The sequence below is a fragment of the Emydura macquarii genome, unplaced genomic scaffold (assembly GCF_026122565.2).
Source record: "Emydura macquarii macquarii isolate MOO-44397 ecotype Brisbane River unplaced genomic scaffold, CSIRO-AGI_Emac_v2 contig_1551, whole genome shotgun sequence".
Classification (NCBI taxonomy): domain Eukaryota; kingdom Metazoa; phylum Chordata; order Testudines; family Chelidae; genus Emydura; species Emydura macquarii.
The window spans coordinates 12,774,659-12,790,874 of record NW_027131688.1 but is presented as its reverse complement, the minus strand read 5'-3'; the positions used below and the strand labels follow the sequence as shown (position 1 = coordinate 12,790,874).

Sequence of the window (16,216 nt, the reverse complement as noted above, 5' to 3'; positions counted from 1 at the left end):
AGTCCGGTAGCAGTGTCTAAGAATCTTACCAAATCTTACTGCAGAATCAATCATTTAGCTTTTTATGTTCCTAGGGCAACGCTGTTCCCTGCTCTACACACCTTCAGAGGGTAGTAAGTGGGTGTAAGGTGCCCTCTTACTCCCCTGTGCAAGCTGCATGGCTGGCAGGTTCCAGCATGAGTGGGAGGCAGCTTCTCTGGGGCCACTACTCCCTCTGCTGCTGATTGGAAGGGAGTGGGCAAGCAGGGGTGGGAATTGGGCAAGAGACTTGGCTCCATTCCCCACTATCCCCAACAAGCCAGATGAAATCTTCTCCTGATACAGACCAGTAGCAGATTATTTCCCCTCTGGAGTGAGGGGAAAGCCAAGGAGAGAATCCCAGCTGTTCTTTCATGGCAGACTATAGGCAAAGAGAACTTTGTTTAGGTCCAGATGGCACAGTTAGCTATATTGCATGATGTTTATTACCCAAAAGTAGTTGATCATTTTATGGTATAATCACCTAACAGATTGGTTTTCTCTTCCTCCCCCCATGGAAGGAGAGAGACAATCACAGTTCCTGCACTCAAGAAAACTCCCTTCTAGTATTCCAATGACAGTAAATCCCCCCAGACAGGACAGGGAAGAGGTTAAGCCATGGCTCTGTTCCCACTCTGCACTGTCTTGAAAAGTTGGCGGACCACATGAAGCAAGCAGGATTGACCTCTCAAAAACTATGGCATCATATATATGTAGTACACTGACGTAGGCTTGGTCTACACTGCCGGCAGCCATCGATGGGAGATACGCAAGCTACATACTGTACTGTTTCTCAGCATTAAAGGAATTCTCCTTCTGCTCAAGTGGAGACAACTTCTGGGTTTAAATGATGACGGTGTTTGATCTCCCTCTGTGTAAGTGGCCCCAGTTGTTTTGTGCACACGCGCGCACACACTCACAAAAGCCCCCTGAACAATGCAAAGCTGGGATAGGGACTGTGAAGACTACTCTATTTCCAGTGTGGAGTAATGGCTGAAGAGCACAATCTGGCCCTTTGTGCGTTCCTTCAAACTCTGTGTGAATTAAACTACTATAAGTAATCACTAAAACAGTGTGCATCTTTTATTATTCTCTTTAACATTATTTAAAAAATAACATGCACTTGGGTGGGTCCAGACTGTGTTCTGAGTTCTCGCCAGGACCAAAATACCACAGCTGGCTCCTAAACATAAGAAAGACAGGGTTTAGGATACAACACTGACACAACCTTCACTTTGTGCTAATAACAGCCTGCAGATACAGTACCATCTTCGGCAGCAGATGTAGCACTTAGTACACGTTTCCGAGGCCTGTACACTGAATTAGCCCCTGGATAGTTGACTTGACTGATGAGATCTTTTTCACGAGCTGGAACACTATGTCCAAGAAAAACTTTTGCAATTATGAGTTTCCCTAGGGATGAGAAGAAAAGAAGGTTTAACAATAACACTATCAAATTAGCATAAACATAGGGCAATAAAATGTTGGTGGTCAGCTCAATACCATACAACAGTGGACTACATTCTGGCCTGGCAGATTAATGATCTACCAAGTGCCTTTGGGAAGAAAGACTTCCCACAACTTAATCCACGAACAGTTATATTTAGCTAAGATTTATAAGCAGTAAACTCAGAAATACAAAAATAAAAGAGGGTAGTGTCAAGGATCTGTCCCCATCAAGAGCGCCCCCTTTGATGCCACTTCACACAAGCTCTCAGCCTTCTGGCTCTTTCTCTCCTTTTCAGAGTTTCAGGTGAAATAAACAAATAATGCAAAGTCAGGAAAAGAAGCTAAACAAAAGGGCAAATTAAAAAACAAAATCTAAAGGCAGTTCTGGCCAGGATAATGACTTCTTTCTTCCGAGGGGCCCTGGATTGGCCATAGTCCATCCTAGAGTCCACTGGGTCTCCAGCTACAGTCTCTTCACTCTTTTAGCACAGGAGACCTTGTACTCACTTTTTGTGAGGGCAGAGGTTCTGCTATCTATCAGGCCTCCTCCTGGGAGCTGGGACGTTTAACAGACTGCTCCCTTCCAGGGCTGCCAACTACTGAGTAGTGATTTCTCCTTTTAAACTTCTCCATTTCTAGCACGACTTGACGATGTGGCACAGAGGCACTTCTCTAGCCCAAAGAAGCTCCTTAACCCCTTCCATGCTGGGGAGGGGTTTATACATCCCATCCCTCCTGTTTCCCCAGAGTGCTCTGTCCTGGCTTCAAGTTAGTTCAACTCCCTTTTGTCTCCCCTCACTCCCAATAACTCACCTTTCTTTTGCGTTGTTGAGTCTAGAAAGGTTTAGCTACATCTAATGAGCTCCCAGATAAGAGTGCCTTCCTTAGCTCCTCTGAACTTGTCTAGAAGTTAGTCTAGGCCATTGTATGGATTGGTGGTGCTTCCTAATAGAAAGGGTACTGGGACAGATTACAGCAGGTCTTCACATTCCCTCCACAAAAAGACCTGTATACTCTGTCACAACAATCTACTTACTGTATTTACAAGATTTTCTTGTACTTAAAGGATAAGAGATTTTGCAGTGATTTATGAAATAAGCCTTACGACTATGAGTGATGTTTTAAACCACCTCTCCAAGCTATTACATTACCATGTCTGAATGGCTCCTCAAGATCACTGCTATTTTTTCTTTCATCCTTGGTTTGTTGCTGCAAATATTCTATTCTGGGACATTCACATATACTTAGACTGTTAGAGAGGAGAACAGCTTCTTCTCTTCTTGAAAGCTGCAAAGATTAAAGTAAGATCTAAGTATGTTTGTTTGACCAACATCCCCTTTAAGAATTTCAAGATATTTATCCTTAATCAGCAGCTTTACAATATGCAAATGAATTAAGGAAGAGATGGGCAGTGAAAGAGGGAGGAGTAAAAAACAAGAGGAGCAGGCTCACTTACTTGTGATATCACCATCTAATTAGGAGAAGAGAAGGAGAAAAGAAAGTTTGATTGTAAACTCTTTGGGGCAGGAATCATATTTTTGTATATGTTTGAACAGCACCATGCGCAATGGGAGGGGGCAATCCTAACTGGGACCTTTGAGTACTAGCACAATATAAATAACGACAAAGAAGCAGAGTGGGAAATGGGCAAGAGTGAGCTATTTCTGAAGATACAATCTCATCACTCAACAACAAGCTCTTCATAAAACAAAGAAACAGGGAGAGGTGGGCTATAGGTAGAGAAGATAGAATGAGGATGCTGCAGAAAGGAAATAGAGAAGGTTGTCCTATCCCATCTCTCTACAATTTGCTTTTCATGGGTCAAAATAAGAAATTTCTTACCTGATAATTCAGTGTTAGCAGCTTCTCTCCTCATTCATCATTAATGGGATAATGACCCCCTACATATGGAATTCAGAGGCAGTCCAATATTTTTGCTAGAGGCTCCAAGACTAAGCCTCACCCTTCAGATCAGATCACTGGAAGAATTCTAGAACACTCCAGTGCAGCATTAAGATAACAACTTGAATAATTATTGTAAGACAGTTATATGTGTACGTCTCCCTTCAAAAAAAGAATTCATTAACCAGGCTACCAGGGTGGGCTGAATGAGAAGATGAGCTGCTAACAGAAACAAAATTATCAGGTAAGAATTTTTTCTTTCCTTTACACAGCTTCTCTTCTCATTCATCAGCAGTTGGAAGTAGCAGGCAATGAATCACACAAGTTGGAGGTAGGGAGGGGAGGATAAACAATTTTTTTATTATAGTAGACTCGTAGGCACGAATGTATGTAAGAACCAACCAAGTAGCACCTTTGTACCAACGACTTTGCAGAAGAATGGAAACTTACTTTGCAAATCTTCCTCAGATGAGGTCATACTCTTTCTTCCCAGTGCCCCTGTGGACTTCTGTGAATAGTTTCCTAGGTGCCCAGAATGCCAAAGGTGCAGGATTTTAGCATCTTGTCTGCAGCAACTCTGAGGCCCTCATGTCTTCATGTTTTGGACAGAATGAGATAAATAGTATACAACTGGCATGTGTATTCCATATGCCCGAGCTATATCTTTAGAACACTAGAAATGCCCATTTATGCCATAATCTTCCAAAGACTGCCACGTGTTCATACTAAATGATAGGAGAACTATTTCCCAGGAAGAGTCCAATGTGCCTTACAGAACACTGCTAGGGCTGGGACTGGTACCTATGATTCTATTTGTATGACAGTAGCATCTAGAGGTCAGGACCCCAGTGCAGTTGGCACTGTACAAAGAAGAAGTCCCTGCTCCAAAAAGCCTTCTGTTTTCCCTCGCAGACAAAACATAAATTTGACCAGATCAATGAATGAAATTTCCTGGTTGAGTTCTATCTGGATACCAAACTGTATCGGAGACCAATGGAAAATCCACATTGAACTACACTTCTCTTAGGATTCACACGCTGGTAACTGTAGGTGTTCCTGATCTGAATGAAAGGATCCCTGCTTCAAGAAGTCTGGTCTTCTATGTAGATGCAATGTGGGTTCCTTAGCTATCTAACAAGTCCAAAATGCCTTCTGGGCCAGAGGAGGATTAGAAGGACTTCAACTCTCCCTTTTCCTCTTTTTTATATTCTTTACGTAAACTATCTTGAAAGATAGCAGATTCTGCTCTGACCACAATATTACTTCCATTTGACCTCTTGTTACTCCGATTTTGGAAGGGGTATAAACACTCATGCCTCAATCATAAACCAGACTCCAATGGGGAGAATTCCCGCATGAGAGACAAAATTGCCCACGATGTGGTTTCCTACGCCTTCTTCTGAAGCAGCTGGTGGCCACTGTCATACTGGATACTGGACTTGATGGACCACTGGTCTGATGCCATGTTTTGGGTAGGGAGGTTGTTCAGACACTATTGACAGAACTGTCAAAGTGAACTAACAAATGTATTTGCTGAGATTTTGGAAATTTGTCTTTCAAGTATGCTCCTCAACATACAAGACTTGCTTCCATAGTGAGTATGCAAGAGTCTAGAATGCAAACTGGGTTGGCTTTCAGCATGTTGTTTGAACTGACCTACCCACAAAGGGATATTTGGATGTGATCTGAGAATGACATCTAATTTTGCATTGTATCAGATGTGTGATCCACATCCTCATAATGAATTTCTTCAGGTGCATTTTGAGAAACAACTCGGGGGTCGAAGCTGATGCATGGCACCAGCAATCCTATTCATTGGAGAAAATTGCTACGGATGACCTCTGTCAGGAAATGACTGGTGCAATGATGTGTTGGAGAGATTTTAGCTGGGGACTGTAGGTGATGACCAGTGGGGTTCTGTTGTTTTCTTTGTTGGGTCTGTCCTGTATATATCAAACACCTTTGTTCTGAATAGCTATAGCTGAGGCTTTAAAACCACATGCTGCCAAATACCCAATTTGGGGAGAAGCAGGAGGAAGAAAGTTGCTGCTGCACAAAAACAAATAAAAATTAAACGATAAAACAAACTGTTTGGAAGAAACTGAATTCCTAACTTGTTACACTTCTGGGGGCAGAAAATCTGGGGGCCTGAGCTGAAGGGTGGTACTTAGTCCTGAAGCCTCCAACAACAATTTTGGACTGACTCCCAATTCCACAGGTGGGGGATGTTGACTATTTATGATGAATGAGGAGAGAAGCTGTGCAACGGAAAGCAAGGGAGTGGGGAGAGAAGAAAAAAGGAAGGCAGGAAAAGAGGAGTTGAAAAGAAGTCGCAAAGCACTGATCATTCCTGTGCTGGAGAGGGAAGAAGCAAAGAAGGAAGTGCAGACAACAGGAGGAAGGACAAGAATAAAGGGACAAAAGGGGAAAGATGAATGGGACAAAGGATTAAGAAGAGATGAAAGAGGGGAAGGTAGAGCACCACCAATTAAGCTTTCCTGAGCTGGGCTACCAACTACTAAGCAATAAACATTTTTTTGTGCAGATTTTATCTCACCTTGTGCTCTTTCATTGTTTGGAACCCATCCTCAAGCACTTGTAGGAGTTGTTTTTTCTTAACTGGCAAGTCTGGGTCAAATACATAAAAGAGACATTCCAGCATCTTCCTGCAGTTTCTTAACAAGAATAAGAAGCAGGAAAATATTTCAGTGTTTGTGTTGCAAAAATAACATGCAGCCTAAGTGGAGTCTGTTCACTGTACAGTGTTCACTAAGAATTAGCTGGTGACTTCCACTTATGTAAGAAATACAAATAATGCTGATATTCAGTCTGCAACATCATCAGGAGAACACTAAAGGTCAATTGCATGACAAAACAAGTGTTTTTGTCCTTTAATGCATAAGTTGATCTGCATTTCCTGTGCTGCCTCAAAAATCTACTTTTTTTTTATTTGGAATACCAAGTTCTTACTTCTTTTTCTTAGCTGGAGGTTCTTGGCAAGGTTACTATAGTATCCGGGAAGGAGAGTGGATAGTGGAATCCAAATGGACAAACCATCTCAAAGGAACAGTTTCTGTAAAAGATGTAACCATTCTTTCTTCTTCGAGTGATTGTCCACATGGTGACTAGCAAGCAGTGACCTCATAATCAGGATCAGGATTGTAGGACAACTCTGCCAAAGCGGTCAGCATGCCTCCAGTAAGGAATAGTGCTGGACGAAATTATGGACTGATCTCCACATAGCAGCACTGCAAATTTCTGAAATTGATGTGCTTTTCATACCATAAACAAAAAAGTGCCTGAGCCCTGGTGCAGTTGGCTTTAACCTGCATGGGTGGATCTAATCTAGCTATCTCAGAGCATGATCTAATACAATTAGATATCTGTTTAGACAGTGTCTGGATGTGCATTGCCTGACCTTTCACCGTATGAGCAACTGCTACAAACAGTCTTGAGGAACTCCTGAAGAGTTTTTTCTAACCACATCAATGGTGTGCAATTTGGCTTCCCTTGGTTGGAATGAGGCTTGGGAAAGAAATCTGGTAGGTGAATCATGTGATTCAGATAAACATCTAAAACAATCTTTGGTAAAAATTGCAGATGAGACCCAAGGGTCACTGTGTCTTTATGTATCAGTGTGTAAGAAGCACCAGCCATGAGGACCTGAATCTCTCCTATCCATCACACTGATATTAGAGCAACTAAAAAGTCCATTTTAAAAGATGATATAGAGAGCAAAATTCTAGGGGCTCAGAAGGAGGTCCCATTAACCCTGCTAAGACTATATAAAGGTCACAGGAAAGAGGGAGCTCCCATACTGGTGGAAACACATGAATAAAGGGCGTGAGAAACTTAGCAACTGTAGGGTGGGAAAATATGGTGTGACCCTGGACAGGAGGATGGTGAACTGATATAGCTGCTAAATGTATTCTTATGCAGCTGATGTATGGCCCTGAGTGCTTAGGGACAGCTGATAAAATAGCAGGAATCGAGCCTTTTAAAGGAGACAGGTGGCACTGGCTGCCTAATTAGAGCACCTCCCATCTTCCTGCATAGGTCAGTGTAGTACAGTGGTTCTCAACCTCTTTACCATTGTGGGCTGCATATGCAGCTCACCATGTGTTATGTGGGCAGCATCCACACAATATAGAATATATACTACCTGTATATCACTGTATATCACTTAAAATTAGCCCCAAAGTAGCCCAATCTATTTATTGAAATAAAGGTTTTTTTCTGTTAACACATTGGTCTATACAGGTGTGGCCGAGGGGGGTGTGCATATGTATGAGAATGTGTATGAGAGAGCATGTGTAGGTGAAAGTTGTGTGAATCAGATGGGAAGTGTGTGTGTGAGAGAGAGCCAGTGTATATGAGTCATGGGAGACAGACAGTACCAGTACCCAAGATATATAATACTTGGAGGGCAGTGGGAAGGTGAATCAACCAGTTTTTATACAATAATCAGCATTGTTCTGAGTTGTTGATCAGAGCAAGATAATTGTAAATCCCTGAGCTCAGCATTTAAAGTGGCCTGGAAAAAGCATGTGTGTGTGTGTGTGTGCGGGGGATCTATGATAATCCCAGCTGAAATAAATGTTCATGCAGTTGGTAGGGCAGGGCTTAAAGTGCACCCCTTAGTGACCTGACTTCATTTTTAATTCTTGTTTGTTGGGACTGTGAACTGTTGCGACTCTGCCCACTTTAAACCTTGCCTGAGCTGGGTCCACAAAACAGCTGTAGTGTCAGCAGTGTGTCCTCCTCCAGGCTGCTGTTCTGTAGTGCAGGGAGCAGCGTGCAGGGCATGTGGCACACAGCAGCTCGGTGCCCTGGCTGCCTCTCACCAGGAGCTCATCTGAGGCGCGGGCAGAGCCCTGCTGGAGGCTGCCCTGCTGCTGTCTCTGTGCGTGGGGGAGTGGGCACTGACCTCTGGCTGGCAGTAGTGACTATAGAGGGGGTGCAGCTGGGATAGAAGGGGCTGCTCCGAGCCCCACTCACTGCAGCGGGCACTAGGAGCATGCATTTAGCTCCACGTGGGACTCAACACTGGGGCGCTGTCCAGGCCAGAGAGGATCACTGCTGCAAAGGGCATTACAGCCCTGTAGCAGAGATTACACAGGAGAAAGAGGGGGAGACAGCTCCTCCCCACTGTGGTTGCCTGGTCGGGCACATATCCCTGCACACCTGTTCCCAGACAGTCAGGGGCAGGGGTGATCCCACCCATCGAGCAATAGGGGAACCTAGCAGGAAGCTGCCCATGGGACAAATTTCCAACCCGCACCAGCTGTTGCTTACAAATAGTTGTCATTAAATACAATTATAAATTTTAATGTAACACATTACAGGGCGCCTCTTGCTCTGGTTGTGAACTCCAGGTCTGGACATGGCCAGCAGACAATGTGCTGGTGGGCGCTATCTGTCGCAGGCAGCCCCGGGCACAGTGCAGCCCGGAGCATGCTCATCCCTCCCAGAAGCAACATATAGCTGTGGTGGAGAGGGGAGGGCACAAATGAAAGGTTCTGAGGGGTCACATGCCCCCCATTTCTCCGGACACTTCTGATGCGGATGCCTAGAAGCGAGGAGGCAGTGCTCCTCCTGGCAGTGGTGCTCTCAGTGTCCCTGCCGTGCAGTCAGGGAGGAAGCAGCAGGTTGCCATCTGACTGCCCGGCTGAAAACCTTCCCTGCCACAGGGGCTTGCTTCATCTTCCATGCTAGCAGGGAGAACTCCAGCAGGGCTCCGTGGTGCTGTCTCCCCTTCAGCCAGCCCCGGCACAGCCTCTGCAAGGACCCGGGAGTGAGGCAATCAGTGTGGAAATCTTTGAATTTTTTTTAGCACACAGCTGGGCCACAGCTGTGTGTGAATTGACTGCAAGTGACCCATGGGACGTGGGTTGAGAACCATTGCTCTAGTAGAATCCTTTCTGCTATGCACCAGTGTACTCTGGACATCAGCTCTGCTGCTCCTGTCAATGGTAGTTAACCAGGCAGCCTCCAGGCTGTTAGATGCAACAATGCTGGGTTCAAAGGTAAGATCTGACCTTCATTCTGAAAGATCACATTGGGTAAGTGTGATGCTGTATGATTGAATATGACCATTTATATCATTGATATTGCCACTCTTATACAATTGCAACAAATCTTGTACAAAGTGTGTCATGTAAAGTGTTAATGGAAAAGTTATGATTTGCTAAGTATGATTATCTTGTTCATATGCATGTATCATTTCCTATCTGAAGGTATGAATACTGGCTATGTATTAGCATCATACACATGTGATGTATTCCTGGGCAGCATTCACCAGGTACAATTTACATTAAAGCCAGACAACTATGTATTGATGGCCCATCAAGGACACTTAGTTCTTACAATGGGCCATATAAGAAACTCATTCTGCCCAGATAGTGCTCCCTGTGGACGCCTCAGCAAGAATACGGGCAATGGCTGCCCCAGTAAGTCATCAAACTATGTAAGGACATGTGATATGCTCATGTGACCCTAGACTTTATCTTGGCCAGTAACTTTTATAAACAGAGACTGAGCTACGTTTGAGACAGTAAAATTCTATGCACATGGCGGAGGGTACAAAAGACCACGGAGATATCTCCATTTTGCCTCCTTCCTGACCTGATTCTCTGGACTGTGGATTTACAACCTAAAAGGAGTATTTTGAACTATGGACTGAGAACCTTCCAATTTTCTGAAAATTATCAGAGACTTTACAAGCCAGCAGTTTATGCCATCTCTGCTACAAATCTGATATAAGGACTTCACAATTATTAGTATGTATATGATCTATTAACCATTAACAACTCTCTTCTTCTTGCATTTTATTATTAAACCTTTAGATTTTAGTTAGTAAAGGACTGGCAGCGTGATTATTGGATAAGATCAGCGTTATATATTTACGTTGCTAAGTGGCCGATCTCTTGGGATTAGAAGAGCCCTACATTTGATTAAATTGGTTTTCAGTAACCACTCATAAAATCCAGTGTCAAGGGCTGGAATGCCTAAGGAGACTGCATATTGGACTCCTTGTTATCCAGTGTGGTGAAACAGAAGTTCACATTTGTTACTGGCTTAGTTCTAATGATAGAATAGCCACCAGTTTGGGGTCAGTCTGCCCTATTTCTCAGCAGTTTGTCCCGAATTTGGCATTTTCAGCTGTGACCCACTGAGGCATGGTGACAGTAAGTCAGGTAATACTATTGGGGGCTGAACTGACAGGAGTCTGAGGAGATCTATGCCTCCTTTTATTAGGTCCCAGGAGGGTGACTGAGACCAGTACTCAATCTGGGAATGATGTTTCTTCCTATGCCTTCAGATGACTGGGTGGAGGAGGATTTAGCTGCTCTACCAGTCTCAGGAGATGAAAGTTTCTCTGAAGAGAGAGCCTGGGAACTTGAAGCTGAGTCACAGCTCACAAGCACACTGATGGCGGAAGCCTGCTGAGGCACAACAGGCCCTTTTTCTCCAATTCCGCGGATTTTGTTAAGCACTCCAGGAGAAAATGTGTCAGACAGGCCTCTCTTGACTTCTGCTTTCTTGGAGAAGGAGCCACAGAATAAGCATCTATCAGGGATATGCCCCTCTCCAAACCAAAAAAAGCACCTAAAACACCCATCATTAAGCGGAACAGCTGCATCACAGGAGAGGCAAGTTTTGAATTCCAGCGACTTCATTTCAGCCCTAATGGCTAAATCTCAATATCAGGAAGCTCCCTAACACTAACAAAATGTTTTTTTCTCTTTCATATATATAAGCCAATGGACATAAAAAAAGACAAAACCCACTACATTATACAAGATCACTATTTAACTCATTTACACACACACAAAACATCAGTAAGGTCACACACTGTACAGAAAAGAGGACACTGCAGGGGTTCTGTCTCACAGCCATGGGTGGTAAGAACAAACTGAGGGACAGGTGGGCACAAGGGCATCCAGGCTGCAGGCACAGCCCCAATGGACATTTGTTGGCTAAAATAATCCTATCTTGCATTCATGTGCATCAGAAGTGGAATGCATGTGGACAATCACTAGAGGAAGAATCACTGCTAATTTCTAAAGCTTCAGTACCTAATCCTGCTATCACTCCATACACAGAAATCCCAGAAAACTCATTTGTCAGTTATATTATTCCCCTGCAGGGAACTTCTGTATAAACCAATCTTTAGTTTCCATTTGTTATGTATGATGTAATACTACCTCCCCAATTTTTCCCTTTCTTCTGCCCCTTTCTATACTGTAGATGGTTGTATATTTTAAGACTAATTACCATGCATCTTGTATACATCACTCTGATAATTGTCAAAACTTAAATTAAAAAGTAAATATTAAAAAAAATCCCACCTTAGAAACCCTTCTTTCCAATAACTAAGCTCCAACTCCTGCCAGCTGCTTTGACATGTGGACCCAATGCCTGCAGAGCTTATTACAGTATCAGGGACTTAAACATTCTTGTTAGAAGGCAGTGCAATGGATACCTATCAAAGCCAAACTTTTCTAAAGTAAAGGCTGAAATCCACGTATAAGAAATTTGAACACACCAGCATTGGAGCAGACAAATCCAGTGGGTAAATATGCAACCAGGTATCTGTAGGTACGCTACTGAGATGTGTGTTCAATACAGATGTATACATTCATGTATTTTTCCTCTTTTTGCACTATATCCCTGGTTTTCCTTTTTTAAAAAAGTCTGGTCATTCATATCTATATTTAAATGGCATTCACAGCCTTATTATAAACAAATGACCAAAGTGTTTAATTATGCAGGCTTATGTGTTGCTTTGTAAAATATATCTATCACTTAAAATCACAAAGTTCATATTGCGTCACTAAATTGTCCTTAAGAATCATCTACTCACTCTGTTTCACTTGAAACTTCTTTATCCAAAAACATTTGGAACTTCTCTTCAAATATCATCCTCAGAATACGATTGTGCACTCGAATGATGCGATTTATTTTCACTCCTGTGATACCATATACTTTGAAGTCCCAGGCACAAAATCGTGATAGAATTAGATCATAGCAGGAATTAAACCTATGTCCAGGAATGAGCAACGGACAGCAAAGAATTAATAACATTTTTCTTCATAACATTTTCATTTTTTTTTGCAGAAGAAAAAAATTGTATGTCAACCACAACTGATTTTTCTTGTTTTCAAATGAAGGGAAAGAAAAATAAATGAGACTTTGGGGTGTTTTCTCTTTCTTTTATACTTTTAGAAATTCTCTCTTTCAACTACAGATGGACAACCTTGTGTTACCTCATTTTCAACATTACAGATTCAAAATTAGGCAGCAAGCACTAATGTTAACATCTTTGTGATCCACCACGTTTCTCTCCTGCATGTACAGTGGGATGTCTAGGATATTACGTTGCATCGCACACTCCTTGAAGTTCTCCACACATGCTTAAGGTCACTGCTTTAGGCTTCTCGTCTGGAAGACTGTCACATCCTGTTTGTCTCGCAAGTGAGTAATTCCACTGGAATCAACGTGACTACTTGCATAAAATGAACAAGGTGAACGTGAACCTATATTACTACACCTAAACATTAAAAGAGGAATGACGATCCAGCGGTAAGGGCACTAGCCTGGGACACAGGAGACCTGGGATCATTTCCCTGCTATCTATCTTACAGCCTTCCTGTGTGACCATGGGCAAGTCACTGTGCCTCAGCTCTCCAACAGTAAAATGGAATAATAGCACTTCATGCCTCATGGGTGTTTTGGAGATATATACATCAAAGATTGTGAGGTGCTCAGATACTACAGTAATGCAGGCCATATAAACACCTTAGATAGACAGATAAAATACAGTTCTTAATATGTCAATTATGGAAATGTAGTGGTTTCCCAAAAACTGAGAAAACCAAATTGAAAAACTTAAATACTTTCTTTTAATAATCAAAGGACAATTTTCTAGAAAAAGACAAACAGCATATACAGATGTACTCACAATTAATAAAAACACTGCTCTTTCTCTAAAGGACTCTGTGCTAAGACTCTGATTCAAACATTGGATTCATTTAGAATTTCTCTTTTTCAATATTAAAAATCCTTGGATTGAAAAAGCAGCTTTAAAATAAATAAATTAATAAATAAAATAAAATAATAATATTTACAAGGAAACTACAGATAGAACCTCTGAGCACATTGCAACCTGCAGCACTCTAACAGATGTACCTGAATATAAGAGAAAGGCACAGATGAAGTGGACAAGCTTGGAGTACTCAAGCAGAAAACTGTTCTTGAAATAATGCCAACCTAAATTTACGTCTCCCCTCAACAAAGTGTCAAGGTTATTTATACTGAGACCATGTAAACAACTTCTAATGCTTCTTTACAACAAGTAGTAAAGCTATCCAGGAACTACCTGCCATTACTGCCACAGTAGTTAAAACAACTAACAGTCATTTCAGATTTTCATATTTCTCTTTTATAGACTATCTTATTTTATCATTTCATGGATGTGAAATAAAATAAAAAAAAAATAGCAAAGAATTAATCTACAAGGGCATCAGTCTTGATAATGTGTACTATCCAAATAGTGGAATATTTATCTTCTACTGTCCCTAAATATCACTGTGGACCCAACACAGCTCCAATCGAAATGAATGGCAAAACTTTAACTGACTTCAGTGAGGTGAAGACAAGCCCTCTAACCTCTGCTGTTGCATTTGGTCCAAAGGACTATCTAAAAGTTAATGGAATGCTTAGATGTTTTATGCGTAGGCATAAATGGAGTGAATGTTAATTAAAAATAACTATGGAACAAATGATAAAAAAAAAAATCAGTCACATTTCAGTTTCAGATATACAAAGAAGAACCCCACCTAAAATATCCTATTTTCCCCCCAGATTATTTGTATACTCTTTGATTTTCATGATTGTGGCTACTGGAACATTTTATTAAATAAATGATTAATTTACATTTTTAAAAATTACTGAATGTCCTATGAAGAGTGTGTTTTATAAAGCAAACATCTTCTTTCATTTTGAGTGCTATCTGCATTTTAAATAGTATCACCGGTACCAGAGAAGTAGAGAGAACCTTTCTGTATTTTTATGAGGAGGAGGCATGGCACAGTCCCTAGCCTGGGACTCAGGAGCCATGGGGTCTAATCACAGCTCTGCCACTGGTCTGCTGGATGACCCTGGGCAATCACTTCCTCTCCCTATGGCTTGGTTTACCCATCTGTAAAATGTGGAATAATGATATTTACCTCCTTTGTAAAGTGCTTTGAGATCTACTGATGGTTTATTATCTCTTACAAATCGCAATAAATAGATGATAAAATTGTATACTTCAGCGCATAAGGCAATAAATAACTAAAGAGGGTTAGGAATTAAATTATTCCACAAGCCCATTGTTCTGTAAGTGGCTACTAAGGTTTCTTGCACCTTCCTCTGAAGGTGAGCAGGGTGACTGTGCATCCCTGCATGCAGAACTGATGGGCTCAGTGTTATTTCCATATAGGGCAAGGTAGAGGGCTGCGGAAATAGGCAGATATAAAGGTCACAAACGTCTGTATAGGAGTCTAGATGGTTCAGTGCTCCTGCTCTATCTATAAATAGCATCTATGGAAGGGCTGTATGCCCACTCCATGCTTTGCCCATGGATTAGGGACTGATTCCATTTCTCTCTAAGCTCCTATGTAGTTCTCCCACAAAAAGCAGGGGTCATGAATTTAACCACATGAACTAAGTTTACCGTTTTCATAAGCAGGTGCTACTCCCAATGAATGTCAATAAGGATCTACTTAGGCCAACATCAGATTTGGCCCTATGTGTGTATCTGAAGAAAATATTTCCTTCAGAGAATTTCAGGTCACAGTGGAATAACTGGGGTTTTTTGGGTTAAAATTCACTAACAGTGGAAAGAACAGAAAATTTCTTATAAATTATTTCCTTTCTGCTAGCAGCATCTTCCACAATCATTGATATCTTGGCTGCTCCCCTTTCTTTGCAGCTCATGGAGGCAGACCAGAGTTTAGGAGCTACGTGGTCCCCCTCAGCTCCTGCTTGCTTCCAGATGAGTTATGCCCAAGCTGTAAAACTTGCATAACTTCATTAATAACAAATATTCCAGAGATAATGAAATAACTATGCACATTAGACCAAGGAAGACAGTTGTCATATGGTAACAATTCCACTTAATATCTTAACTTTGATTCATGAGCCATGTATGGTGGGTAGAATTATGGGAGATGCTGGTAGCAGAAAGAAAATTATCATTAAGAAATGTTCCATTCTTCAGCCCAGCATCTCCTACAATTCTTGATATCTGGGAAGTAGTGAGCAGCGAACAGATGTAGGGAGGATTATAGAAAAGGTCAGAAAAAGAAAATAGTCTCCCACCCCATCTATAATATTTGCTCAAAGGGCAAAATCATTTCCAAGCCACTACATGCAGCACCTTCCTACCAAAGGATGTCTCTGAGGAAGACAAGAAGTCCACCATGCAGTATCTGATAAAGATGGTAGCATTTGACTGGGTGGCTGCTGTGGAGTTCTGCTGTGGATGCATCAGCTCTTTCTGCCCAAGAGGTCACCATGGATTGCGTGAGTGTGTCCTGACCCCTTCTAGAACTGGAATTTCTGATGTTTTGTTTGCTTCCATAATGCATAGTCTACTCCAGCATTTTTCAAATGTGGTTACAAGCCCCCAGTGGATTTTTTTTTTGCAGCCACGATGGCCTCTGTGGTGGAGATGGAGGGGAGGGGAAGGCCCAAAACTGCAGTCCTTCCCTGCAAAGCCCAGCTGCTGCTTCTGGCTGCGCCACTCTGGTGTTTGCTGGCACTGACAGCCGGGATCAGCACCCTGCACCACATAGCCTCT

The 16,216-nt window shown here is 42.2% G+C and overlaps 1 protein-coding gene across 1 annotated transcript in view; it reads right to left on the bottom strand.

Annotated features, from left to right (window-relative positions):
• Positions 1-16,216, bottom strand: part of LRRC9 (leucine rich repeat containing 9) — an 88,013-nt gene that overhangs the window by 49,654 nt on the left and 22,143 nt on the right. Inside the window, exons 11-14 of the mRNA XM_067554892.1 lie at positions 12,236-12,412; positions 5,927-6,044; positions 2,619-2,754; positions 1,285-1,431 (exon numbers count right to left, since the gene is read on the bottom strand). Of these exons, the coding sequence (XP_067410993.1) occupies positions 1,285-1,431; positions 2,619-2,754; positions 5,927-6,044; positions 12,236-12,412 (578 nt within the window). The remainder of the gene's footprint in view (positions 1-1,284; positions 1,432-2,618; positions 2,755-5,926; positions 6,045-12,235; positions 12,413-16,216) is intronic.